Source organism: Ranitomeya variabilis, chromosome 5, assembly GCF_051348905.1.
Source record: "Ranitomeya variabilis isolate aRanVar5 chromosome 5, aRanVar5.hap1, whole genome shotgun sequence".
In the NCBI taxonomy this organism is placed as follows: Eukaryota; Metazoa; Chordata; class Amphibia; order Anura; family Dendrobatidae; genus Ranitomeya; species Ranitomeya variabilis.
In genome coordinates, this window is record NC_135236.1 from 501,839,030 (window position 1) to 501,866,972 (window position 27,943).

Below are 27,943 nucleotides of genomic sequence, written 5' to 3' on the forward strand. Positions count from 1 at the left end.
GAACATGGCTTCCCCTAGAGGACCTGAAGGAAAATGAATGGAGTGGTGGTCACTGGTCAGGCATGTGCACTTTATTTTTGATAACCAGGCAAGACTGACAGATGCGGGCATCAAGGTTGGTTATCAAAAAAAGAGGGGTCCCCACACCATTTTTTTTAAAATGATTTAAATAATAAATATGGTGTGGTTTACCCCTCATAGACAACCAGCCAAGCTAAAGCAAACAGCTGGGGGCTGGCATTCTCAGGCTGGTAAGGGACCATGGATATTGCCCAGCCTAAAAATAGCAGCCTGCAGCTGTTAAAAACTGTTTTTACAAAAGAGTTATACTCCCTCTTACACCTATTCTACTGAAGCCTTCCTCTCCTGTAAGAAAACATAACATACTGGCATAACACCCCTTGTGTTGAAGCCCTGGTCTCATGTAATAAAATAAAAACAACCCTATCTTTCACTTGTCTGATGTTCTATACCATACAGTAATCCATGTTTGCGACAAATAGTTTTCAACCCAACATGCGACTGTTCAGGCTTGAAACCACTGAGGAATGAGCTGCTTTGTCTGCAGGGTCGGTGCCCCCCCCCCCCCATTTTATTTTACGGTAGCAGTGTGATGGGGGGGAGAGAAGCTTTACAACTTTTTATTTTTTTTTGCTGGCTACTTTCGGCTCAGTTCTGCAGAGAAGGCCATGGCCTCACACAGCCCCGTATTGCGCCTGATCCAACACTAGGGCAGGAAAGAAGGAATGTGATTGGAGGATCGCGCTCCGTGGACAGGTGACATACAGAGCTGTCATAGCACGTCCTTCTCACGAGGTGGCGCTTGCTCAACACAACAATGAGAGCCCCGCCCCTGTGTGGGAGGAGCCGCGCGATCACCGCAGCCATCCAGCAGGAGCAGACATGGACGCTCTCCCGTGCCCGGGACTCCAGGAAGCGCTGGAACAATAGCCCGCTGCCCTGCGCTCCGTGCAGCCTCCCGATGCCAGCGCGAAGCCCTCGGCCGCCATTCTGCCTCCCCCGCAGCGCTGCCAGCCTCCCCTGCAGTCGTGACTAGCGCTCCCCGTGTGTGACCCCGCGCGGCGGTACAAGCCATGTCTGGCAAACACCAGCATTTCAAGGGACCCGAAGTGAGCTGCTGCGTCAAGTATTTCTTGTTCGGCTTCAACATCGTGTTCTGGGTGAGTGTCCCGAGGCTTCCCGGAGCCGCCCCGGAGGGAGTGATGGCTTCCGAGCGGCGCCGGCCTCTGCCCATTGTCTGTCAGCGCCGCCGGGGCCAGTGCGCTGCCAGAGCTCCATTATCCGGCTCTGTGGTGCCTGGCGGGGAAGGGGTTACCGCTCCGGTGTGTGGGCGGCCATGGTTGGGTCTTCCCAGCCATAAATCGAGCTGGAGGGAGGCACAGCACCGTGCTCCTAGTGACAGGACCCAGTGTACGGGGAGCCGTGTGGGGCACCCCATGTTATGGTGTCAGGGGACCTGTGTGGTGGGCGCACTGGGGAGAGGGGTCCCTGTGTGATGGGAGAGGTGGCTGCACTGGGGAGAGGGGTCCCTGTGTGATGGGAGAGGTGGGCGCACTGGGGAGAGGGGTCCCTGTGTGATGGGAGAGGTGGGCGCACTGGGGAGAGGGGTCCCCTGTGTGATGGGAGAGGTGGCTGCACTGGGGAGAGGGGTCCCTGTGTGATGGGAGAGGTGGGTTCACTGGGGAGAGGGGTCCCCTGTGTTATGGGAGCGGCGGGCGCACTGGGGAGAGGGGTCCCTGTGTGATGGGAGAGGTGGGTTCACTGGGGAGAGGGGTCCCCTGTGTTATGGGAGAGGTGGGTGCACTGGGGTGAGGGGGCCCTGTGTGATGGGAGCGGCGGGCGCACTGAGGAGAGGGGTCCCTGTGTAATGGGAGGAGCTGGTGCACTGGGATGAGGGGTTCCTGTGTTATGGGAGCGATGGGTGCACTGGGGTGAGGGGTGCACTGGGGTGAGGGGTCCCCTGTGTGATGGGGATGGGAGCAGCGGGCGCACTGGGGAGAGGGGTCCCTGTGTGATGGGAGAGGTGGGTTCACTGGGGTCAGGGGCCCCTGTGTGATGGGGATGGGAGCAGCTGGTGCACTGGGATGAGGGGTCCCTGTGTTATGGGAGCGATGGGTGCACTGGGGTGAGGGGAGCACTGGGGTGATGGGTCCCCTGTGTGATGGGGATGGGAGCAGCGGGCGCACTGGGGTGATGGGTCCCTGTGTGATGGGAGCTGTAGGTGCACTGGGGTGATGGGTCCCTGTGTGATGGGAGCGGTGGGTGCACTGGGGTGAGGGGTCCCAGTGTGATGGGAGCGGTGGGTGCACTGGGGTCAGGGGTCACTGTGTTATGGGGATGGGAGCGGCGGGTGCACTGGGGTCGGGTCACTGTGTTACGAGGGTAAATGTCATTGCTGTGTATTGTCCTTTTTTTTATGTTACTGTATCCAAGTGTGATCTGATCTTTGTGTGGCACAGTACATAAAGTAGCCGAAAAACCATGGAGGGAAGACGTCTGTAGTGATCTGGACTCTTCTGGGTGACATTTCTACATTAGTGCACGCTCTAAGGCTACGTTCACATTTGCGATCTGCACCACAGCGTCGGGCGCAGCAGCGTCGCCGCATGCGTCATGCGCCCCTATATTTAACATGGGGGCGCATGGACATGCGTCGCACTTGCGTTTTGCGCCGCATGCGTCCCTGCGGCGCCCGCGCCCATCAATCAAAAAAAGGACGCATGCGGCGCAAAACGCAGCGTTGTGCATGCGTTTTGCTGCGTTTTTGTTTGCGTTGTGCGTTGCGGCGCCGACGCTGCGGCGCACAACGCAAATGTGAACGTAGCCTAAGAAGCGGAACAGTGAGGGACTATTTTTAGGCTAATTGGCCATTTGCATTAAGTTTCCTCTTAGGGTACTGTGAGGTGACAGACTAATTTTCTGGCTACGGCTGCAATATGTGATGGTGGACCATACAAGGCTGGATTCTATGTGGGACCCCGCTAAGTGTCCTGCCTGTGTGTGTTTGGCAGGTTTAGATTTCTTTGGATTGCAGTGAATACAGGAGTGTGCTGTGATGTGGCACTTACACATGACACCTTCTCTATTGTGCCATGAAAGAGAAGACCACCTGTACATGGCCTCGGTGGCCGCTGTGCCCGGCTGCTCCTGTCTCGTGCTTTTATGACTAGAGAGAGTGCTGCATGAAATAAAGCTGCATGGTTTCCCATCTGATAATCGTGATGTCTTATACTTGGAAGTCGTCATTTTATGATTATTGGGGAGGGGGGTCTCACCTCTGGGTCCTGCACTGATCTTGATAAACAAGGGACTGCGGGACCGATTTGGCTCTTATGTAGGGGGCTCCTTGGCCATCTGACTGCAGGTAACTTCCACCACTGCCTCGTTCACATACAATGCATGCAACCCTACAGCACGCTGCGGCCCCTTTATGATTACAGGGCACCTAGAACTCCACCGATCCTAAAGTGAGCTAGGGGATGCCCATTTAGTGGGTTCCTCACTGCCTCGGATGGGCTCCCCGCCTCCCCTGTTAATGGGCTTTTGTGCTGCTGTGCCTATATGGAGGGTCTCGTTTCTTATCCCCAGGGAACCCCTTAGGTCCTTTGCAGACAGATGTTATGAGCCACTGCTCCACACAGATGTTTTGCTGGCATGAGAATAGTGTTACAGGATGTATGATTTCCATGGAAGCCAGATAATCTCCTGCTGTTCCTCTGGTTTTGGACCTGAATCCAATCCTTTTCCCTTCTCGGTCCTTTCTACTCCATGGTTGGACTTATTACCGCAGTACATTCAGGGTATGTGCAACACTAACTTCCCAGTGTGCTATTGACAAGACTTTCTTGGTGCTTTAGTTCTTCAGCAGTTAAAGGTATAGGTTGGAGACATTCATTGTAAATTTATATGTCTTTTTTTCCTTATTCCTCATACCTGTGTCCCTATGATATTCTATGCTACAAACAGGAGGACTGGGGCATAGTTGTATGTTACCACAGCACAAGCACTGGCTGCTAATACTGTAGGTGACAGGTGGATTGGATTTAATATACCGTGTCTCTGAAAATAAGATGGGGTCTTGTATTATTTTTTTTTAGCTCCGAAACATGAGTGTTTATTTTCAGGGGATATCTCTTCTTTCCATGAACAACAATTTACATTTATTCTTGACCCCCCCCCTCCCCCACCCCCCCCCCAAAAAAAAAGAAAAAAGATGTTAATACATTTTGATTGTCATACGGTACATAAAAACCTGTCTCCTCCTAACCTCGCAATAGAAGTGCTGGGGGGCCCTAAGAGTGGGGCCTCTGGGCAGATCACCAGTTTTCCCTCTCGTACACCAGCATTATCTGTAGCTAGGGCATATAGTTGGAGTAGGACTTATATCTTAAAGGGAACCTGTCATGTCCTTTTTAGCATGTAAACTGTGCCCAGTGTGGTTAGCGTGCCAGTGTCACTCACATCCGCTTTGAAAAATCCCACGCTTGCGTAGTATAGCGTGAAGCTGCGCGTGTTCATCGATGAACGGTTTCCCTCGTAGCGGTTGCGGCTACACACATCTCCAGTGTGCACTCATCACGGCGCATGCGCGTCTCCCCAATCGACACTGTGCGAGCGCAGCTCTGTGATACACTGTACAATTGTGGGATTTTCAAAGCTGATTTCAGTGACCTCAGCGCAACCCCGGGAACATCATTCAAATTTCATGGGTGGTGCCAACCGTGACTAAATGAAACGACGCACACCCCCATAACTAAATGAGCAGGTACGATCTTACTATATAAAGGGCTTTTTGCACATTATTAGAAGGGTGACATGACTGTATATGCCTATGAAGATGTTGAATTTTGACTTGGTGGCACGGCAGGTCCTTCAATTTACTGCTGTACTTTGTAATCGCCCATTTGATATCATGAGGATTTGTAACCCTCGTCAAACCCACGAACAATCTGTATCCAGTGCATGTGAAAAAACCTTTTTGTAACACGTTCACATGCACCGTAAAAAAAAAAATCTACAGATTCTCTGCTACTCTGTAAACATAACCTCTATGTGACACACTTTGCCATACGGAATTCGCACAGAAAAGTTGCCATATTATCGGCAATGAATGGAACTAAACTTGTGCAGATTTGCCTCATAATATATGCGGTATGAATCTGAGTGCCAACCTATCTGCCATGGATGCCCTAGTCAATGCAAATTTTATCTGCCAGCTATGCCAAAGTGGGCAGAACTCAGACGGAGTGTGGCAAATTCGTCACAATTTACACCAGAAATTTGCTTCAGTCCAAGGCTGGAGTAAACTATCTGGCAGAGGTGCCCCCCAGTTGTAAGATGCGCCTAATTCATGAATTGATGGGTGCCTCGTAATGAATTAGAAATATCTCACACCCCTGGAGCCTATATTAAGACTGGCATGCAAAGTGCAGGCGGTTTTCTATTTTTCTGCTGTTTTTTTGTGCACCTGTGCTGGAGCAGCTTATGTGGCTGTCACTAATGGTGATATCACGTTGACCTGGTGAGTTGACATGTCTGCTCCTGGTGAGATGATGAGGATGTTTAGCCTGTTGTTTCTGCAGAACACTGGTAAAGGGATCTGAATGTAGAAGTTAAGCTGTGTGAAGAATGAGGATTTAATTGTAATTCTCCATCCCCCTCCCCATTCGTCACCTGCTTCCATGGTAATGTCGCCCCTGTTACCAGTAAGAATGCCAGCCCCAGACCTGATTTCTTTGTTGGGAAAGTCGTTTTACTACCTAGCATTCCCGTTTTGAATGGTTGGGTAATGTTACCACATGCAGTGTATCTGTTCAGTCATATCGCAGTGAAATGAAGCCGTGCTATACAGTCGGCTCTCCATAAAGAGAGGATTTTCTAAAAGTCTGCCTAAATGTTTTTTCTACTTCTCATGAACGCAGAACGATGATGAAACAAGTCAGTCAGCTCCCTTTACCCAAGTTGAAGTAACCCGTATGGGGAACAAACGATTGTTAATGATTATGCAGTCCCCATACAGGTTTCATACGGTCTCCGCAAGATGAATAGAAATTCTGCAGTCTGGAAAGACGCGCCGCATGTCTGTCTCCGCAGGGAAGCCAGAAGCCACGGGTGCTGGTGCACGCATAGTGGACATGGGGTTTCTTGAAATCCCATCCACAATGCTATAACATCTGGACGCTGCACAAGTATGCAGCGTTTACTGACCGTGTGCACATACCCTATAAAATCTGTGGCTAGAATCGTGTATTACAAAATATACTACATAAAATTAAGTTTTGATTTGTGACGTTCTCCTGGTGTGTTTTTTTTTTTTCTTTGATCAGTGGCGTTTTTTTAAAAACTTATCAAACTGTTTTTTTGGTTTGTGTTATTGCTTGAGATTAATATTTTTTTTAATATTTCCCAAAATGCATGAAAAAACCCTGATAAAATTGTTACGCCCATTCAAATGTCTGTGAGTGATTTTCATCACACACCGTAATGGGGATGTGTTCTGTTGGGCTGTTCATATGTCTTTTTACTCATTTATTGGTGGCAAAATGTTAGAAACCTGTCTATTTCTGATCCGAGTCACAGATTAAAATTGCTCATTCTATATGGGGCCATGAAAACCCAACAGCCCATGGGCTGCATCAGTGTGCGGTCTGTACTGTCCGGGATTGGCATTGGAATGGTAAGGAGAAGCTTTGAGGTTAACTTTTTTTTTTTGTCTGAGTGAAAATCACTGATGATATACTGATGGTAAAAACTGACACACTGACCAAATACTGATGCCAAACAGTCTGCTTTTATGTATTAGATCTTGATGACCGAATGTGCTACTAAGAAACCAATGTTGGGCCTTTTCCACAGATTTGTTTAGGCAAGTCATGAAACCATAAATTGCTGCTTTATCTGCTGCAGATCTACCAGTTCCCTGAATGCTGAGCTCTGTATTACCCCGTCCACACCACTGATTGGCAGACTTCTGTCCATGTACAGTGTACAATCGGTGATGGGGTCGGGCTGTACAGAGTTCATGAATATGGCTGGCTACCTGGTAGCAGACTTATTAGTCTTTAAGTTATCATCTTTTACTAATAAAACCTTGATTTTAGCAAAACTACACTAAGCAGCCCAGGAACTGACACATAACTGGAATCAGGGTCTCCGTCTCTGCATTATGCTGTTCTCTGATTAGGTGGCAAAAACCTGGAGACAGATTCCCTTTAGGGTTTCATGACTGAGCATCACCTCTATGTAGCAGAGCCGATCAAGTTGTGGCAGCTTCTGGTCTCCCATGGAGACTATTGAAGCATGCCGAAAGTAAATTAAAAATGTTTTTAAAAACATGAAAAAAACCAAACCATAAGTTCAAATCACCCTCCTTTTGGCCCATTCAAAATAAAACAATAAAATCAAATATACACATATTTGGTGTCTCCACGTTCAGAATCCCCCGATCTATCAATAAAAAAAAAAAAGAATGAACCCAATCGCTAAGCAGCATAGCGAGGAAAAAAATTGAAACACCCTAATTACGTTTTTTTGGTCGCTGCGACATTGCATTAAAATGCAATAATGGGCGATCAAAAGATCGTATCTGCACCAAAATGGTATCAATAAAAACGTCAGCTCGGCACGCAAAACACATAAGCCCTCACCAATCCGAGATCATGAAAAATGGAGATACTACAGGTCTCGGAAAATGGCGCAATTTTTTTTTTAAGTAAACTTTGGAATTTTTTTTTCAGCACTTAGATAAAAAAGAACCTAGACATGTTTGGTGTCTATGAACTCGTAACGACCTGGAGAATCATAACAGCAGGTCAGTTTTAGCCCTTAGTGAACATGGTAAAAAAGCCAAACAAAAAACAAGTGTAGGATTGCACTTTTTCTGCAATTTCACCTCACTTGGAATTTTTTTCCCGTTTTCTAGTACACGACATGGTAAAACGAGTGGTGTCATTCAAAAGTACAACTCGTCCCGCAAAAACAAGCCCTCACATGGCCATATTGATGGAAAAATAAAAAAGTTGTGGCTCTGGGAAGGGGGGGAGTGAAAAACAAAAACGCAAAACAAAAAAAGCGCCGACATGAAGGGGTTAAAATACTTCCCCCAAAAACCACCATCTATTGGGCAAGTTAATCCAAAAGCTAAGACGACATGCACATAAGGCCGGCAAAATCCTCCATTATGCACTGTGCTGTCCAAACACCAAGCCCTCCGGAGATCCTCCCTAAAATGGGGGCTATAATGTTAATATTGCAAATCAAGCTAAATCGTTTACAGATATACTCTCCACACTAAAGACGTGAAAAATATGAAGGGAAAAAATAGATATTTCCAATCCGCTAGACTATAAGACTTCCTTTGTTAAAATTCATGGCTTTTTTTAATCACACATTAGCCACGTAACAATTCTGTGTTGTAGTAGAAATGAGCCATTAACGTTAAGTGTCCCATCAGTTTAGACCAAATTTCTGCGTCATGTTTTATAATATATCCTGTTCTGTCAGAATAATCTTCCCATAGTGCCTTTTCTGAATTTAGCCAGAAATTTGCATCTGAAAGCGAAAATACAGATGCAAAAAACTTCTACCCACATGAACACCAAATTGTAATAATGCTGGAAATGCCATGTCTTGTCTGCAGTAGCCCCCTAACTGCGACCGTTGCAGACGGACGTCACTGATTCACACACAGTTCATAAAGTCGACTTTTTCCATTGCTTAGCACCTTTTTGGTTTCCTCTCCGGTTTTTCCTGCTTTTGTTCGGTGGGACTGTTTGATTTCGAGCTCATCCTGACTGCTGTACACAGGATGCCTTCACAAGAAGACAGAAAACTGTACGTGTGATTTTCTCCTTGCATGTCCGTTATTGCTCAGTGTTAAACGTTTTGGGTATACGCATCGCCACATTGTCAATTTATAAACTTTAGATGAATACGTTCACAACTTCTATTGCCCCAATGCATGTAAATGAGAAAAATTAGGCAAGTTGGCAAAATTGTAATGCACAAGAGATGTCGTCACCAGAAGGTGACCTATTTGTTTAAATCTGTTTTACATTTATTTTCAAACCTCCTTTTTTACCAACTTGTTTTTACCATATGGCCATCTTTATTAAAAAAAAAAAAAAAAATGATATTGATAATCGTACAATGTCCCACTGCCCACTAGAGCTGTTTGACTCGTGCTTCCTGTTCGAGCAGGAAGAATTTACATGTCGTCTTATCAGAGGCTCTATACACAGCTGATTACGCGGGATCCACCAGTCCCAATAGTCGATATCACAGCTGACCCTTCACCCCCCTCACTTCACAATGACTTTGGCAAATGCTCATTAGACACTTCAATAAAAAAAAGGTAGGGTAGGGGTCCAACCTTTGTAGATATGGACATGTTATTTCTTGAAATATTGGGAAGTTGGAGTATAAAGAAGCCCCAGTGGCCTATGTGAAATTTCTTTTTTGAGATTTTTTTTTGGTCTTTGATACAGATTTTGGCATGTATACGATATGTGTTCTTCTGGCCTTGTTAGTATAGCCTTCCTCTCCAGTCTATAAAATGACTGTTGGTGGAGGAGAATGTGACAGATCTAGATATAGAAAAGCTGCTTTTCAATTGGAGGAGGCTGATGGTCAGATCTGGTCACCTGCCCAATCTCCAGCACGGATAGCAATAAGCCTGTGTGTTGGGCTCTCCATGCATGTGCTGTGACTGTCAAGCCGCCACGGTGCTGGAAACCTGATTATCGGGAGCGTTCCAGGTATCCGGTTTCCCGATGCAGCTATTCGGGAACCGCTATGAGGAGTTATCCAAAGCTATTCGCTCATCCCTATTAATGATCCCTATGGTTTCCACCCGGTCTCTGCTTTCTCATTCTGAGTACACTTGTCAAGCGTTTGTTGCTCTTGTATGATCCAGACAATCTGATGACACAAATCTGTGACCATCTTGATGAAGCATGGCATAAATGGATGCATGTGATATGTCCTTGAAGAACCAAGTCTCAAAGGTCTTGTCAAAGGCGTCTTGTTTAATTTGTGTGATTTATGTGCCATGTAATTTATTCAGCTGTAAAATGTGAGCCCGGGGCCAGAGCTACTGTACTTTGACTACAGTGCTTGAAAGGTTAGTCAGAGCAAACTATACTATTGGGTTAGGGCAGTGCTACATCTGGTAAAACCAGTGTCAGAAGATGCCAAAAATTGCTAATTGTGCAGGTGTTAGTGATCTTTTTATACCGTCGTTCTTGCTTCCAGGAGGTGGGAGTTTTAGTAGTTAGGCTGTAGACTACAAATCCTAAAATGCCTCAAAAGGCACACGAACACTGAACATTGGGCATACACGGGGCAGCTGTTTTATGGGGAAAAAAGTAAAATTGTGGATGTATGTGACATCATTAGTGATGAGCAAACGTGCTCTGATAACGTGCAGCAGAGATTCATCTCAACTAAAAGCCGAAAATGGTCTCCGAACCTTAAGGAACATTTGTGGGAGATATTGCTCCACATGAAGTGTCTGATATGGACATGGTTTCTATGGTAACTCCCCATTTCTGTGACTGCGCTCTATACTTTCCTACCAGCGGTCTTCTATATATTTGTGTATATGTGGTGTGAGTCACACTTGTTTTATGAGAATTGAGGTATATGTGTAATGATTTGTCCTATTGTAGGCATTTATTGTATATCAATGGGCCAATAAGAGTGCACTGTCAGTGTGTATTGTAAGGGGAGACTAGCACCGCTCCGGAAAGTGTCATCACGTCCTCTAGTTACATTTTGCACTGACACTGTGCTCTCTTGCTGGCTTGTCACTTCTCATTAGAGCTGTGCAGGAGCGCACTGTCACTGTGCATTGGAAGTAATATCGCAGTGACAAGGGAGCTCATACTGAGCATGTGCTAGAATTGACAACTAACGCATGTTCAGTAGAGCTGAAACTAGCCCAGCCCCTGAAACAGAGGTCACTTTTTTCAGGCAAAATCTTTTCTTGGCAGTAAAGAAGCTCCTTATAAGAAGGTTTTGCTGCTGCAGCCTCTGACTGTTGATGGTGTCTTGTTTGGTGTCATGTACTGGGGCATCTCAAATGTCATAAAAGATGTGGGTAAAAATAAAGCAAAGAGAGTAGAGGGGGAACAATAAGGACTTTTTTAAGGCTATGCTCACACATTGCAGTTTCATTAGCTTTTTGCACCAAAAACACAGCAAAACTTGATACCTGAATTTTTGCTGTGTTTTTGCATTTACTCATGGCTTTCTTTGGGTGAAAGAATGCTGAAAGTGACATGCTGCAGTTTTCAAAAACGCAGCCATTTTCCAATCCAGTCAAGGAAAAAAAATGCATGTGCATGAGATTTCTGAACTCTCATAGCTTTTGCTGGTACTGTAAAACGCAGCTTAAAATTTGCATAAAAATAGCAGCAAATAAAAAGTGTGAACATAGCCTAATTCATCTAATCTCTTTTGTAATGTACTATATTAGAGATGATTACCTGCTCAGGCCTCCAAACCAAATGCACTGGCAGGGTGCAGCAGACCTGATTAATGATGGCAGGTGCAGCAATACCGATGAAACAACCACTTTCAATCCAGTGTTGGCTGTTTGGTATATTAGTGCACAAAAAAATAAACGATACTAGTCTGTATGTGGCATTATTCACACAGGCAATGCAGAGCATCTGGCTAACAGCCTATTAGTAACGCACATACAGGCGGGCCGCCTGCTTTTTTTTTTCTCTGTGACTTTTTTCAAATTTTTGGAGGATTTTTAAGTCCTCTTTTTTTTTTGTCTGTGAGCTTTTTTTTTAAATTTACTCTATTACATTAAATAGACGGAAATTTAGGATTAAAATCCATTTTAATTTTGAACGAGCTGATTTGTGTAAAATAAACACTACAGTTTAACTTCTTCCCCTCATGAGCCGTATATATACGGCGCTATGGGAGCTGTGTTCCCGCTGAGCACTGGCGCGATCAACTGCGGGCGTCAGCTCTGAACTGCGGGCGTCAGCTCTGTATAAGAACTGACACCCTACTGCAATGCCCACGATTGGTGCTAGTATATATGAATAGACAACATACATGTATGACGCATGTCGGGAAGGGAATAAGGGCATAAGACTTAAACGTTTGGAAATTTCAAAATTTTACAAGTTTCCCCAAATTTCTGTTATTTTCCCAAATAAATGCAAGTCATATAGAACAAATGTTACCACTAACACGACGTACAATATGTCACGAGAAAACAGTCTCAGAATCAGTGGGATCTGTTGAAGCGTTCCAGAGTTATTTATATCTATATAATCGTCAAAGGTCCACTTCCGTCTGTCTGTCACGGTAATCCCGCGTCGCTGATTGGTCACGGCCGGCCGCGACCAATCAGCGACAGGCTTAGTCCGGCCGTGAATTGGCCCCTCCCTACTCTCCTCCAGTCAGTGCCCCCTCTAACTTTTTACTATTGATGCTGCCTGTGCAGCCATCATCTTGTAACCTCATAGTGACAGTGGTCAGAATTGTGAAGCTTTGCCTGGTCGGGAAGGTGAAAACAGACTTCGGGGTGAAGGGGTTAAATTAGTCACCAATTTTACAACCAAGTTGGAAGCTGTGTAAAATGTAAAGAAAACAAGAACCCAATGATTTACGATTTTTTTCTTTCCATACCAGAAATTGAAAGTTATCGATTTTCCCATTTCATTTAAAAAAAAAAAAAAAAAATGAACTCATTTAAAAAAAGATGGTATCAACACATCTATAAAATAAAAAAAATAAAAAATTGGATTATTGTAAGATGTCATTTGGTCTTGATTCTAAAATGTCTCCTAGTAAGATTTCTCATGACTCTATAGACATCTAATACAGTTGTAAATAAAAATTTTGTCTGGATAACATTTCAAGCTGTTTAGGTGTAAAAGCTGTTGATCAGATTTGCAATTTTCTCTTGTGGTGAGGCGGTATGCCCAAGGTGTTTCCTGTGTGTGCAACCACTGCACCTCTTGTTTTTTTTTGGTTTGCAGCATTTGTTTTTCCTATAATATGTCAGGGTGGGGATATGTTCCTCACAATTCAATTAAATGTTCGAATGGCTAAGCTTGGCGTTTGAGTCCATATACGATGAGGTAAAGCTTACGTGATTTACGTGTTTGATGTTGAGCCAATGACTTTTTTTTTTTTTTTTTGCTATCTCCATTTGGATTTCAGAAATTTTTTTTTTTTCATGTTTGACTATTATTCACATTAAATTTAATGAACAATTGATCAATATCTGATTCCACTTGTTTACAAAAACTGGAGAATAAATTGTAGGGATTTTTTTGATGCATAAATCCTTGAAGATCATTTCTTTCTGAATATTGTTTTGCAAGCTACTATGATTTCAGCTATTTCTCGAAATGTCGTATTCCATAAATTGTGCTCGTATGAACAGTCTACACCAGATTATCTGAAAATACATGACCAGCTTTTTGTAATCTCTCTGCTTACATCAGACATCACGTTTAGGTGATATACTAATATTAGACTCACACTTCATATCCTGTACAAATTACTTTTTAGCAGTCTCATTGTCACGGATCCCTCTCTGTGCTGCTACCAATTTGTCACTTACCCGCTCTCAGCCCGCGACTTGAGGTTGTGCCTGCAAGGGTTAATCTATCTCCCCTCTCTTTCCAGCATTCAACATCTGTCCTATGCTGTAATGGGAGCATAAATCACACACCCGCACATATACATGCTGACACCACTCACCGAATACACGGGCGATGAGTCCCGGAAATATTACTAATACTGTCTACCGCTCATATGGCTCACACACCTTAGGCTATGGATTCTTTAGAACATACAAGGTTCAACTGTTAAAGTTTTATGCTTTAATACAAAAATGTTCAGTGCTTACAGTAAAGAAAAAGGTATAAAGATATGGTAATAAAAAGACATACTATGCAAAACAGTATAAAATAAACAGTAGAAAACTTTCAGAAATAGCTAAAGGTACCTTCACACTAAGCGACGCTGCAGCGATGCAGACAACGATGCCGATCGCTGCAGCATCGCTGTTTAGTCGTTGTGTGGTCGCTGGAGAGCTGTCACACAGATGGCTCTCCAGCGACCAACGATGCCGAAGTCCCCTGGTAACCAGGGTAAACATCGGGTTACTAAGCGCAGGGCCGCGCTTAGTAACCCGATGTTTACCCTGGTTACCATTGTAAAAGTAAAAAAAACCCCACATACTCACATTCCGGTGCCCGGCGTCCGCTTCCCTGCGCTCCTCCTGCATCCTGTGTCAGCGCCGAACATCTCCAGCATCTCCCACAGAGCTCTGCTTTACGGCCGGCACTTACACAGGATGCAGGAGGAGTGCAGGGAAGCGGACGCCGGGCACCGGAATGTGAGTATGTGTTTTCTTTTTTACTTTTACAATGGTAACCAGGGTAAACATCTGGTTACTAAGCACGGCCCTGCGCTTAGTAACCCGATGTTTACCCTGGTTACCAGTGAAGACATCGCTGGATCGGTGTCACACACACCGATTCAGCGATGTCAGCGGGAGATCCAGCGACGAAATAAAGTTCTGGACTTTCAGCAACGACCAACGATCTCACAGCGGGATCCTGATCGCTGCTGCGTGTCAAACACAACGATATCGCTATCCAGGACGCTGCAACGTCACGGATCGCTATCGTTATCAAGTCGCTTAGTGTGAAGGTACCTTTACTTGTAGTCTGCTTCTGCTCCCTGAGGGGGTGAATATGGACTGGAACACATCAGCTTCCCAGGCTGCCCTCACATGTGAACAATTTTAAATGTATACGAGCCTAATTTATAGAGTCACCCTGGAGGTCAGATTTCTAGACCAGCCCCTCAAGTTGATATTCTAATTGCTTGTTTTTGATTGGACCACGGCCACGCCCCCGATGAATATATTATTTTCTCTGAGATCCTTTGTGTAAAGCTTCCCACAGATAATCGTGTCAGGCTCTAATTGACATCTCTCTTCCAAAGAGCCGAAGGTGTGATGCGCTTCCTCTCTTTCCTGGTCCTAGCTAGGCCCCCTGGCGAGATTGGAGACAGAAGTCTGCTGTCTCAGGAAAATACATATTAACACCTGGGCGAGACCTGCAGCCTTCAGGACAGATGTTAAATTATTATTAGTCACACAATAAACCTATACATAGTGCACTGCACAGATATATTTATACATATTTCACTACACTCATCATTACAGACATGGTTACAATGAATGGGGAATGCGAACATCTGACTGGAGCACCTGCACTACTCAGTGCATGCCCCAGCACCCTTGGCAAACTTGAGTAACGGATACTTACGCTCATCGCTAGTAGGGAATGTTATGAAGAGGGAACAAAGTAAGCCTTCGTTTCCCTCATCCCTCCTCGGTCACTACTTTAGTCCTCGCTGGTAGTGTTGGCCTTCCGTTCATCTACTGTATCATGTCCTTGCTGCAGCCTATTACTGGCATCAGAGAACACATGCTGAACATACAATGTCAAGTGCTGATGTCAGTGATTGGCTGCAGTGGTCACTTGAATGATGGGCTGATTGTCATCACTGCAGGACTGGTGAGGACAACTGGTGCAAGAGCTGCAAAAAAATTAACGTTAGGAATAGTTATTTCTTTATTCTAAAAAGGCGCCTACTGACAACTTTTAAAAACTCCTTTAACATAATATGAAAGGGAACAAGACCTGAGCTGGATCTCACAACTGTCTTTTTACAAATACTTCTGTTACATACCCAGATATTGAAATAAGTGCTGCAGGCCATAAGATCTATTACACCGTAATCCTCACTCTGTGGAGAACCGTCTTTTCTTCTCGGAACACCTGTATGATCTGCCGGAGTGATAGATCTCATGGAATGTGTTTCCTGAGGCCTCACTACCTGTATCAAGTGCTGGGAAAGGGACTGTGCACACCCCTTGTCCTGGACTATCCTCAGACATGTGTAAAATTGTTATAAAAACTCACATTTATAAAGGATTGTGCAAAAGTTATAGTTATGTAGGTTGAAAAAGGACCTAGGTCTATCAAGTACAACCTTTCTCCAACAATTGTACATTTGTCACTAATTTAACTATAACCAGCAATGTTGTGTATCAATGAAATCGTCCAGCCCTTTTTTAGAAGCTGTTAGTGTCTGCCATTACTACCTCTTGTGGTACGCCATTCAACAGTCTGACTGCTCCAACTGTAAAGAACCCTTTCCTGTTTAGCTGCTGGAATCACCTTTCTTCCACCTGTAATGAGGGCCCCCTGGTCCTTAGTATGGTCATTGGAAAGAATAAGTCACGTGCCAGTGTTTTGTACTGGCCACACATATACCGTATTTTTCGGATTATAAGACGCACTCTTATGATCCACAAAATTAGGGGGGAAATGGAGGTGCATCTTATAAACCGAACACTGTTCTTACCGAGGGGTCAATGCTGCTGGCCCGGAGCTGGTGGTGTTGCAGTGGTCCTGCGGTGTGTGGTGGTGGTACGGTGACAAGCTGTGGTCCTGTGGTGGTAGTACGGCGGCGAGCGTTAGCCGTGCGGCAGCTGCAGCATAGTGGCTGCCGCCATTCTTCTTTCTGGGTCCTGCTTTTAACTTGGCGCAGATGGAGGAAAGCCGAGATCTCCATCCGCACCTGCCTCTGTGTGATATCTCCAGGAAAATGGCCGCTGATGCGGCACAGGCGCAGATGGAGATCTCTACACCAAGATCTCCATCTGTGCATGAGCTGCCTCGGCAGCCATTTTCCTAGAGTCCACCGCATAATAAACAGTGCGGGGGCTCTGGGCTTTCACAAAATATTGGAGCCCCCGCACCACTGGACACCCGCAGCGCCACTCTTGCCTCCTCCAGCAGTGACCCTGCTCCACTGCGGCCTTACCACTGAACACCAGCAGGAACCCTTCTTCACCGCAGCCACCACCTGCGGTAAGCAATATGATGCCTGGATTGTAAGAAGCGCCAACAGTTTATTAAAAAAAAAAAAAAGTAACCTCGATGGCGTCACCATTGGTCACTGAGGCTGTGCTCGCAGCAGCTCATTCACCAGTGGTTCTCAGCTTGGCGGCGATGTCCTGAAGAAGGGACCCTGCTCAGGTGCACTCTGCACCGCCCACCGCCGCAGCATCTCCACACCTCTGCCGCAACCCACTCCTGTAAGCCTGCGTTCGCACTATAAGATGCACCCCCCATTTTCCTCCCAAATTTTTTTGGGAAAAATGCATCTTATAGTCTGAAAAATACGGTAGTTCCCCCAGTCCCTGCATATGGAGCTTCAGTATAAGGCTGTTATGTGGTACAGTATGAAATGCCTTTGCAAAATCCAGATAACTCACATCAGCCGCATTACCTACATCCAGATTTGCAGTTAACTCCTCATAGAAACCCATCATGTTGGTTAGACATGACCTATCTTTCATGAATCCATGCTGGTTGTCGGTTATTGTATTATCTATAATATATCTCTGCAGCTCATCTATTTATATAATTGCCTTAAATTGTCTGTCATCCACTTCCGTCTGGACATCCTTGAATCCCACAATCCGCCGCACCGGAAGTATGCCGACCACCATATTGGAATTCGCAATATGGCACCTGCTGGTGGTACCAGGCCCTTGCGCAGTACCACCAGCGGGTCATCGCCGGACCTTCCGGGTCAGCGGGGGAGCGGCAGCTGTCCATCATACTCACCTGCTCCCTGCGTGTCTCTGCATGTCCCTGCTTCTCCGGTGCCGGCAGCTTCTTCCTGTGTTCAGCGGTCACGTGGTACCGCTCATTACAGTAATGAATATGGACGTGACTCCACTCCCATAGGGCTGCATATTCATTACTGTAATGAGCGGTACAATGTGACCGCTAAACATAGGAAGAAGTTGCCGGCTCCCGGAGACCATCTGTCAGTGAGAAGCAGGGTCCGCATTGGGAGCAGGTGAGTATAATGGGGGAGGGTGAGCATTACGATATTCACCTGTCCTCGTTCCACCGCAGCACGCTGCTCCGTCTTCCGCGTCCTCTGGCTGTGATGTTCCGGTCAGAGGGCGTGATGACGTGGTTAGTGCAGTCAGAGGATGCGGAAGACGGAGGGGCACGCAGCGGTGGAATGAGGACAGGTGAATATCGCAAGTGCCGGGGGCCTGCTCAGGACAAGAGATGAGTATGTCATTTTTTTTTATTATTATTTTTTTTTATCGCAGCAGCAGCATATGGTCCACGTTTCTATGACGCATCTTATGGGGCCATAATCAACCATTATGCAGCGTTATATGGGGAACATTTTCTATGGAGCATCTTTTGGGGCCATAATCAACCTTTATGCATCATTATATGGGGCTTGGGAACGAGAGATTCTCAGTTCTGCAAAGCCTGCCCCCATCGGTACGTCACCACCCTCCCGATGCGATAGCATCGGGCCTCCATCTAGTCTCTTATAATGCCCTCAAAAACTTTGCACGCTACTGATGGCAGGCTTACCAGACAGTAGTTGCCTGGATCCACCTTCTTACCTTTCTTAAATATTCGTACCACATGAACAATCCACCAGTCCTGTGGCACCACCCCTGTTACAAAAGAGTCTAAAATTGAGATACAGTGGTCTGTCAATTACTGAGCTCAGTACCCTCAGTATTCACGGATGAATGCCATCTGGGCCGGGGGATATTCCAATGTTTAAATTCCTCAGACATGGATGCATTTCTTCTTGTGTTAATCTACAGTAGTTATATCAGGTTGTGAATTTTGATCTTTGCCTTGTTGAATGATCCCTGTAACAGACAGTTCATTGGTGAACATGGATGAAAAATGCCTGTTTAATATCTCAGCCTTTTTTTTTATCCTCTGTGATTATCTTGTTGTTGTCATCTTTTAAGGGGCCAATACCATCTATTTTTTTTTTCTTTCTGGCATTGATGTATTTATAAAAAAAAAATGTTGGGATTTATTTTAATGTCGATGGTGATTTTTCTCTGTGGATAACTTTGCCAGCTTAATTTCTTTTTTACATTTCTTATTTAGATCTTTATACTCCTGAAATGTTTCAGTATTCTCAGCTTTCAAAATTTTGAATGCCCTTTGTTTTTGTCTCATTAAACTTTGTGCTGTCCTGTTAATCAGTAATGGTTTCTTTTTATTCATTGACATTTTATTACCAGAGTGTATGCCGTATTTTTTGGATTCTAAGATGCACCCCAAATTTTGAGGAGAAAAATAGGAAAAAACCCTTTTTTTAATAAAATGGTGGTGCGTCTTATAATCCATGCGTCTTATTGCTTACCGAGGGTGGTGGCTACGTTGAAGCTGGTCCCAGGGTCGCTGCTGGAGGAGGCAAGAGTGGAGCGTTGCCGCAAGCTGGGCTGATGTGGTGTTCGGATGTGCGCTGCTGTGGGGTTTGGTGGTGTGGGGGCTCTGTTGACATTTTGTGAAAGAGTCCCCGCACTTACATGGTTTACTATGCGGTGGACTTAGGGAAAATGGCTGCCTGGGGTGGCACATGCGAAGATAAAGATCTCGGCACCAAGATCTCTGGAGATCTCTTTTGTGCAAAGAGCAAAGCTCATGGTCCCTTTTTTGCTAAGGAAATAGGCAATGGCTTCTCCTTCCAGCAGGATAGAATGGTTTAGGCCAAAGATTGTTTGGAAGATCTTCCTCTATCCACAGGATGGTGCATTTCCACTTTTCTTTTTTGTATGTTCATAAATACCTGAAAGAAACTGTACCATTAATTTAGATCAGCCATGTGCAAAACAACGATTCACCAATGTGCTGGCCTCCACGATCATCAGATCTAAAACTATGCCACTTATTTCTGAGGGCCTACATCTAGAACTGAGTGTATCTGACTCCCCTCACCCACCCTCCCTCTAGCAACGCTGAAACAATGGACTCCGTATTTGAGGTTATGCTGGTAGCACACGTGTACAGTACATGCAACACGTGTGCACATGTTAACGCCTATATAGACAAGTATATATGTATGATATGTGTATATACAGTACAGAACAAACGTTTGGACACACCTTCTTATTTAAAGATATTTCTGTATTTTCGTGACTGAAAATTGTAAATTCACACTGAAGGCATCAAAACTATGAATTAACACATTTAAGAGATGGTTTGGGGTGAGCTGGACCGCAGAGTTGAAGGCAAAAGGGCCAACAAGTGCTAAGCATCTCTGGGAACTCCTTCAAGATTGTTGGAAGACCATTCCCGGTGACTACCTCTTGAAGCTCATCAAGAGAATGCCAAGAGTGTGCAAAGCAGTCATCAAGGCAAAAGGTGGCTACTTTGAAGAACCTAGAATATAAGACATAATTTCAGTTGTTTCACACTTTTTTGTTAAGTATATAATTCCACATGTGTTAATTCATAGTTTTGATGCCTTCAGTGTGAATGTACAATTTTCATAGTCCTGAAAATACATAAAAATCTTTAAATGAGAAGGTGTCCAAACTTTAGCTCTGTACTGTATATGTATGTAATACACACATATAATACACGCACATTTACACATGCACGCGTAATACACACAGGTAATACATGCACATGTAATACGCACACGTAGTACAGACGTACACGTAATACACATGCGCACGTACTACACCGCACACGCACGTAGTACATCGCACGTGTAATGCACATGTATATACAGTGAAGGAAATAATTTTGATCCCTTGCTGATTTTGTAGGTTTGCCCACTGTCAAAGACATGAAGGGTCTATAATTTTAACAATATCAAAAATAAAATCCAGAAAATCATATTGTATAAACTATATTTGCTTTTTGCAGTGAGAGAGAAGTATTTGATCCCTCTGACAAACAAGACTTAATACTTGGTGGCAAAACCCTTGTTGGCAAGCACAGCAGTCAGATGTTTTTTGTAGTTGATGATGAGGTTTGCGCACATGTCAGGAGGAATTTTGGTTCACTCCTCTTTGCAGATCATCTCTAAATCGTTAAGATTCTGAGGCTGTTGCTTGGCAACTCGGAGCTTCAACTCTCTCCATAAGTTTTCCATGGGATTAAGGTCTGGAGTCTGGCTAGGCCACTCCATTACCTTAATGTGCTTCTTTTTGAGCCACTCCTTTGTTGCCTTGGCTGTATGTTTTGGGTTATTGTCTTGCTGGAATGTCCTGGCAGAGCGCAGGAGGTTGTCACTCAGGTTTTTACGGTACATGGCTCCATCTATTCTCCCATTGATGCGGTGAAGTAGTCCTGTGCCTTTAGCAGAGAAACAACCACAAAAAATGTTTCCACCTTCATGCTTGACAGTGGGGACGGTGTTCTTTGGGTCATAGGCAGCATTTCTCTTCCTCCAAGCACAGCAAGTTGAGTTAATGCCAAAGACATCAATTTTTGTCTCATCTGACCACAGCACCTTCCCCCAATCACTCTCAGAATCATCCAGGTGTTCACTGGCAAATGTCAGATGGATTTTAAACCTCTAAGGCGTAATGTATTGCCAATGGTTTTCTTGGTCACTGTGGTTCCAGCTGCCTTGAGATCATTAACAAGTTCCCCCCATGTAGTTTTAGGCTGATCTCTCACCTTCCTCATGATCAAGGATACCTCCGAGGTGAGATTTTGCATGGTGCCCCAGATCAATGTTGATTGACAGTCATTTTGTATTTCTTCCATTTTCTTACTATTGCACCAACAGTTGTCTCCTTCTCACCAAGCGTCTTACATATGGTTTTGTAGCCCATTCCAGCTTTGTGCAGGTCTATGATCTTGTCCCTGGCATCCTTATTAAGGTCTTTGATCTTGCCCATGTTGTTGAGGTTAGAGTCTGACTGACTGAGTCTGTGGACATGAGTCTTTTATAAGGGTGACTATGTAAGACAGGTGTCTTTAATGCAGGTAACAAGTTTATTAGGAGCGTCTAACTGGTCTGTAGGAGCCAGAACTTTGAATGGTCAGTAGGGGATCAAGTACTTATTTCTCACTGCAAAATGCAAATACATTTATATAATTTATACAATGTGATTTTCTGGATTTTATTTTTGACATTCTATCTCTCAATGTTAAAATTAACATACCCTTAAAATTATAGACTGTTCATGTCTTTGTCAGTGGGCAAACTTACAAAATCAGCAAGGGATCAAATACTTATTTCTTTCACTGTTTACACACACACATATATACTACACACACATATATACACACACATACTGTATATACTACACACACATCTATTTATACTACACGTACATTTATACTACACACACACAGCACCATTCACCTCTCTGCGCACACACACATATACAGTGGGGCAAAAAAGTATTTAGTCATTCAGCAATAGTGCAAGTTCCACCACTTAAAAAGATGAGGTGTCTGTAATTTACATCATAGGTAGACCTCAACTATGGGAGATAAACTGAGACAAAAAAATCCAGAAAATCACATTGTCTGTTTTTTTATCATTTTATTTGCATATTATGGTGGAAAATAAGTATTTGGTCAGAAACAAACAATCAAGATTTCTGGCTCTCACAGACCTGTAACTTCTTCTTTAAGAGTCTCCTCTTTCCTCAACTCATTACCTGTAGTAATGGCACCTGTTTAAACTTGTTATCAGTATAAAAAGACACCTGTGCACACCCTCAAACAGTCTGACTCCAAACTCCACTATGGTGAAGACCAAAGAGCTGTCAAAGGACACCAGAAACAAAATTGTAGCCCTGCACCAGGCTGGGAAGACTGAATCTGCAATAGCCAACCAGCTTGGAGTGAAGAAATCAACAGTGGGAGCAATAATTAGAAAATGGAAGACATTCAAGACCACTGATAATCTCCCTCGATCTGGGGCTCCACGCAAAATCCCACCCCGTGGGGTCAGAATGATCACAAGAACGGTGATCAAAAAATCCCAGAACCACGCGGGGGGACCTAGTGAATGAACTGCAGAGAGCTGGGACCAATGTAACAAGGCCTACCATAAGTAACACACTACGCCACCATGGACTCAGATCCTGCAGTGCCAGACGTGTCCCACTGCTTAAGCCAGTACATGTCCGGGCCCGTCTGAAGTTTGCTAGAGAGCATTTGGATGATCCAGAGGAGTTTTGGGAGAATGTCCTATGGTCTGATGAAACCAAACTGGAACTGTTTGGTAGAAACACTACTTGTCGTGTTTGGAGGAAAAAAAATACTGAGTTGCATCCATCAAACACCATACCTACTGTAAAGCATGGTGGTGGACACATCATGCTTTGGGGCTGTTTCTCTGCAAAGGGGCCAGGACGACTGATCCGGGTACATGAAAGAATGAATGGGGCCATGTATCGTGAGATTTTGAGTGCAAACCTCCTTCCATCAGCAAGGGCATTGAAGATGAAACGTGGCTGGGTCTTTCAACATGACAATGATCCAAAGCACACCGCCAGGGCAATGAAGGAGTGGCTTCGTAAGAAGCATTTCAAGGTCCTGGAGTAGCCTAGCCAGTCTCCAGATCTCAACCCTATAGAAAACCTTTGGAGGGAGTTGAAAGTCCGTGTTGCCAAGCGAAAAGCCAAAAACATCACTGCTCTAGAGGAGATCTGCATGGAGGAATGGGCCAACATACCAACAACAGTGTGTGGCAACCTTGTGAAGACTTACAGAAAACGTTTGACCTCTGTCATTGCCAACAAAGGATATTTTACAAAGTATTGAGATGAAATTTTGTTTCTGACCAAATACTTATTTTCCACCATAATATGCAAATAAAATGCTAAAAAAACAGACAATGTGATTTTCTGGATTTTTTTGTCTCAGTTTGTCTCCCATAGTTGAGGTCTACCTATGATGTAAATTACAGACGCCTCTCATCTTTTTAAGTGGTGGAACTTGCACTATTGCTGAATGACTAAATACTTTTTTGCCCCACTGTATATACTACACATACGCACCCTGCACACGCGCACCCTGGCCGGCCGCATGTAATACTGCGCATGGAATTGACAAGGTTGTGTGCTGCAGTACACTCCTGCGCCATTTTGTTGAAGACACAGTTAGAATTCGCATAACAGCGAAACAATGTGACCATAACCTGAGCGTGCATTTACATTTGCCAATCATCTGGAATGTGTGAAACCAACCACCTGACCAACTGGCAGGTTAATAATCATTCACAACAGTACATCATCCTGTGTAAACATTACATGTGCTGCTGAGAACAAGGATATTCTATGCAAACAGAACAATCACATAAAAGTGAGGCCAACCTGCCTAAAGAGACTACTAAACTGACGCTGATTGACTTAGATTTATCTGGTGATCATTAATGGCTGAGGTCGGCCAGTGCATTTACTCTTACTACTTGGTTAGTTTTTCAGAGGCTCCACGCTTGCCTGTTTGGTAGTTTGATCATATCCATTATACCCACCTCAAGGATTTTTTTTTCCCCTCAAATTTTGGCTATATAAATTTCTATACCACTGTTGTGTTTTCAGAGGTATTTAGTTTGTGTACTGGGGCACATATGCAGTGAATTGTATAGATCGAAAAACTTGTGTGTATTGTGTAGCAGAATTTGAGAAATCTTATGAACACATTGTAGAGAATCTCCACAGGGTAACGTGGCCAGTTCAGTGGATTTGACATTTTCTGCTAAGCTCATATGCCGTCACTTATTTCTGCAATAACAAGTTATGGCGTATTGCTGTGAAATGCCATCACTTCTGGAAAAGTTTAGTCTGACCCCAGGGAATGCCACTTATCCTTAGAATGAAGAGATATTTAAAGGGAACCTGTCACCCCCAAAATCGATGGTGAGGTAAGCTCACCTCATCAGGGGCTTATCTACAGCATTCTGTAATGCTGTAGATAAGCCGCCGATGTTACCTAAAAGACGAGAAAAAGACGTTAGATTATACTCACCCAGGGGCGGTCCCGCTCGGATGGGTGTCTCAGGTCCGGTACAGCACCTCCCATCTTCATTCCATGACGTCCTCTTCTGGTCTTCACACCGCGGCTCCGGCGCAGGCGTACTCTGTCTGCCCTGTTGAGGGCAGAGCAAAGTACTGCAGTGCGCAGGCGCCGGAAAGGTCAGAGAGGCCCAGCGCCTGCGCACTGCAATACTTTGCTCTGGGAGGCGCCGGAGCGGACCTGAGACATTTGACCGGACCGTAGAAGGACCGCCCCTGGGTGAGTATAATCTAACATCTTCTTCTCCTCTTTCAGGTAACATCGGGGGCTTATCTACAGCATTACAGAATGCTGTAGATAAGCCCCTGATGACTGTGAGCTTACCCCACCATCGATTTTGGGGGTGACAGGTTCCCTTTAACATGCCAGGCGCACAAGAGGTGTGTCTTCTACCAGTTACAGTATAACTTAATGCCATGTCAAATAATATAGATATTTCTCTAATATATAAAGCTTGAGTGTGTGTTTGTGCGCGCGCGTGTGTGTGTGTATATATATGTCCAGGATTGGCATCTGCACCGTCGCAGCTACAGCCACAAAATTTTGCACAGTCACACGTCTGGACCCCGAGAGCGTCATAGGCTATGTTGTGAGGCGAAATTTTAACCCCGCGCTTTCCAATTCACCAAACAATTTTGCCCCGATCTACATAATGGGGAAAAAGTGAAAGGAAAAAGTGTTGGAGGCAAATTGACAGCTGCCAGATGTGAACAAGGGGGACTTAAAGAGTGAGAGTGATGGCGCCAAAGAGTATATACCGTACAGTTGCTAAGGTGGGGCCCTGACATGGGATACTCGCCACACACGAGGATATGAACACACACACAAAGTGAGCCACACACTACCACGTGCTTGAACACATATATCACCCTCAGCACACATTTCACCACACATACACCAACCTCTCCACATAAAAGTCAAAACACAAAACTCGCCACGCGCAAAACTCGCCACGCGCAAAACTAGGCTCACGCAAAACTCGCCACATGCAAAAGTTGCCTCACACAAAACTTGCACATACTCAAAACGCACCACACAGAACTTGCCACGCGCAAAACTCGCCACGCGCAAAACTAGGCTCACGCAAAACTCGCCACATGCAAAAGTTGCCTCACACAAAACTTGCACATACTCAAAACGCACCACACAGAACTTGCCACGCGCAAAACTCGCCATGCGCAAAACTTGCTGCACACAACTTGCTATACTAACCTGTCACATGCAACTCGACACACAAAAAGTTGCTACACGCATGTCGCCACACAAAACTCATCTCACAAAAGTCGCTACATGCATGTAGCCACTTGCAACTCAACACACACAACTTGACACATGAAGCTAGCCCTAATACACACACAAGTCTGGTATTATCCTTAAAAAATAAAAATCTGATTAATAAGCAGACAAACTACAAGAGCAACAAATGTACCATATAGGAAATACGGCAACTGTCAGTCACATGACCTGTCTATTATGTGTATGTGTGAGCTAATATATACTGCCAGGGGGGAGGGTTTCCTGTTGGCTGGGGATTTATCAGGCCGCCAATTTAGCTTACAAATACTGAGGTAAAAATATTGACCAAATAACGTGTGAACGCGGTCTAATACAGGAGGAGATGACATACAGATATATACTATATACAGGAGAGATGACACACAGGTATATGATATATACAGATGGAGATGACACACAGGTATATACTATATACAGGAGGAGATGACACACACACATATATACTATATACAGGGGAGATGACACACAGGTATATACTATATACAGGAGGAGATGACACTGGTATATACTATATACAGGGGAGATGACATACAGGTACATACTATATACAGGGGAGATGACACACAGGTATATACTATATACAGGGGAGATGACATACAGGTATATACTATATACAGGAGATGACATACAGGTATATACTATATATAGGAGGAGATGACATACAGGTATATACTTTATAAAGGAGGAGATGACACATAGGTATATAAAATATACAGGAGGAGATGACATACAGCAGGTATATACTATTTACAGGGGAGATAACATACAGGTATATACTATATACAGGAGATGACATACAGGTACATACTACATATAAGGGAGATGACAAACATGTATATACTGAGGGAAAATTAGGTGTGAGGTGAAAATGAGGGGTGTGAGGTGAAAATGAAAAGCTGTGAGTGCAAAATGAGGAGTGAGGGAAAATAGTGGATTGATCGGAAAATGACAGATGTGAGGTCGAAATGGCAAGTGTTAGGGGGGAATGAGAGGAGTGAGGGGGAAAATGAGAGATGTGAGGGGGAAAATGAGAGGCGTGATGGGAAAATAAGAGAAGGATATTTACTATGCCCAGGCAACGCCGGGCTCTTCAGCTAGTGTGTGTATATATATATATGTATTCTCTATCTCGCTGTGTGAGGACTGTTTTGGGGTAGATATGTTGTTTTGATCCCCTCTTTTTTTTTTTTTTCGCGTTTCATTACAGTGTTGCAGTGGGCAAAAAAACATAATTCTGGCAGTTTTGACTTTTTTTTTCCGTTGCACCACTTTACAAACATAGCAGCACAAATGTGTTTATGTATTTTTTTATTTTTATCTGAGTAAAAGGGTATGGATGTGAACTTTTTAAAATGTTTGTTTTCCCCTCTGTATTTAAGATTCCCCTTAGGGAACTTGAAGCTTCAATTATCTGATCACTTGTGCTGTACATAACAGTGCATCAGCACTGCTATGTATAGTTAAAATCATTATCTCCTATGAACACCAGCCACAAGCTGGCTTTTACAGGAGAATCGTAATGACAAACATGGGGGGGTCATTTGCAGACCCCAGGCTGTTGTTACAATCCATCAACGCCCTGTGATCACTTAATGGGATCTATATCTTTTTCTTCCCATGATGCCTGATTTTAATCAGTCATCATGTGCCTTTAACAGCCACGGGTATATCAGAGCTCCGCCTGTGGCTGTAAACTTGTTAAATGCCGATTGTCCAACACGCTA

General features: G+C 44.5%; 1 protein-coding gene across 1 annotated transcript in view; it reads left to right on the top strand.

The window, feature by feature from the left end:
* The first annotated feature begins 855 nt into the window (after window positions 1–855).
* Window positions 856–27,943, top strand: part of TSPAN17 (tetraspanin 17) — a 68,468-nt gene continuing 41,380 nt past the window's right edge. Inside the window, exon 1 of the mRNA XM_077265708.1 lies at window positions 856–1,181. Within this exon, the coding sequence (XP_077121823.1) occupies window positions 1,095–1,181 (87 nt within the window). The 5' untranslated portion in view covers window positions 856–1,094. The remainder of the gene's footprint in view (window positions 1,182–27,943) is intronic.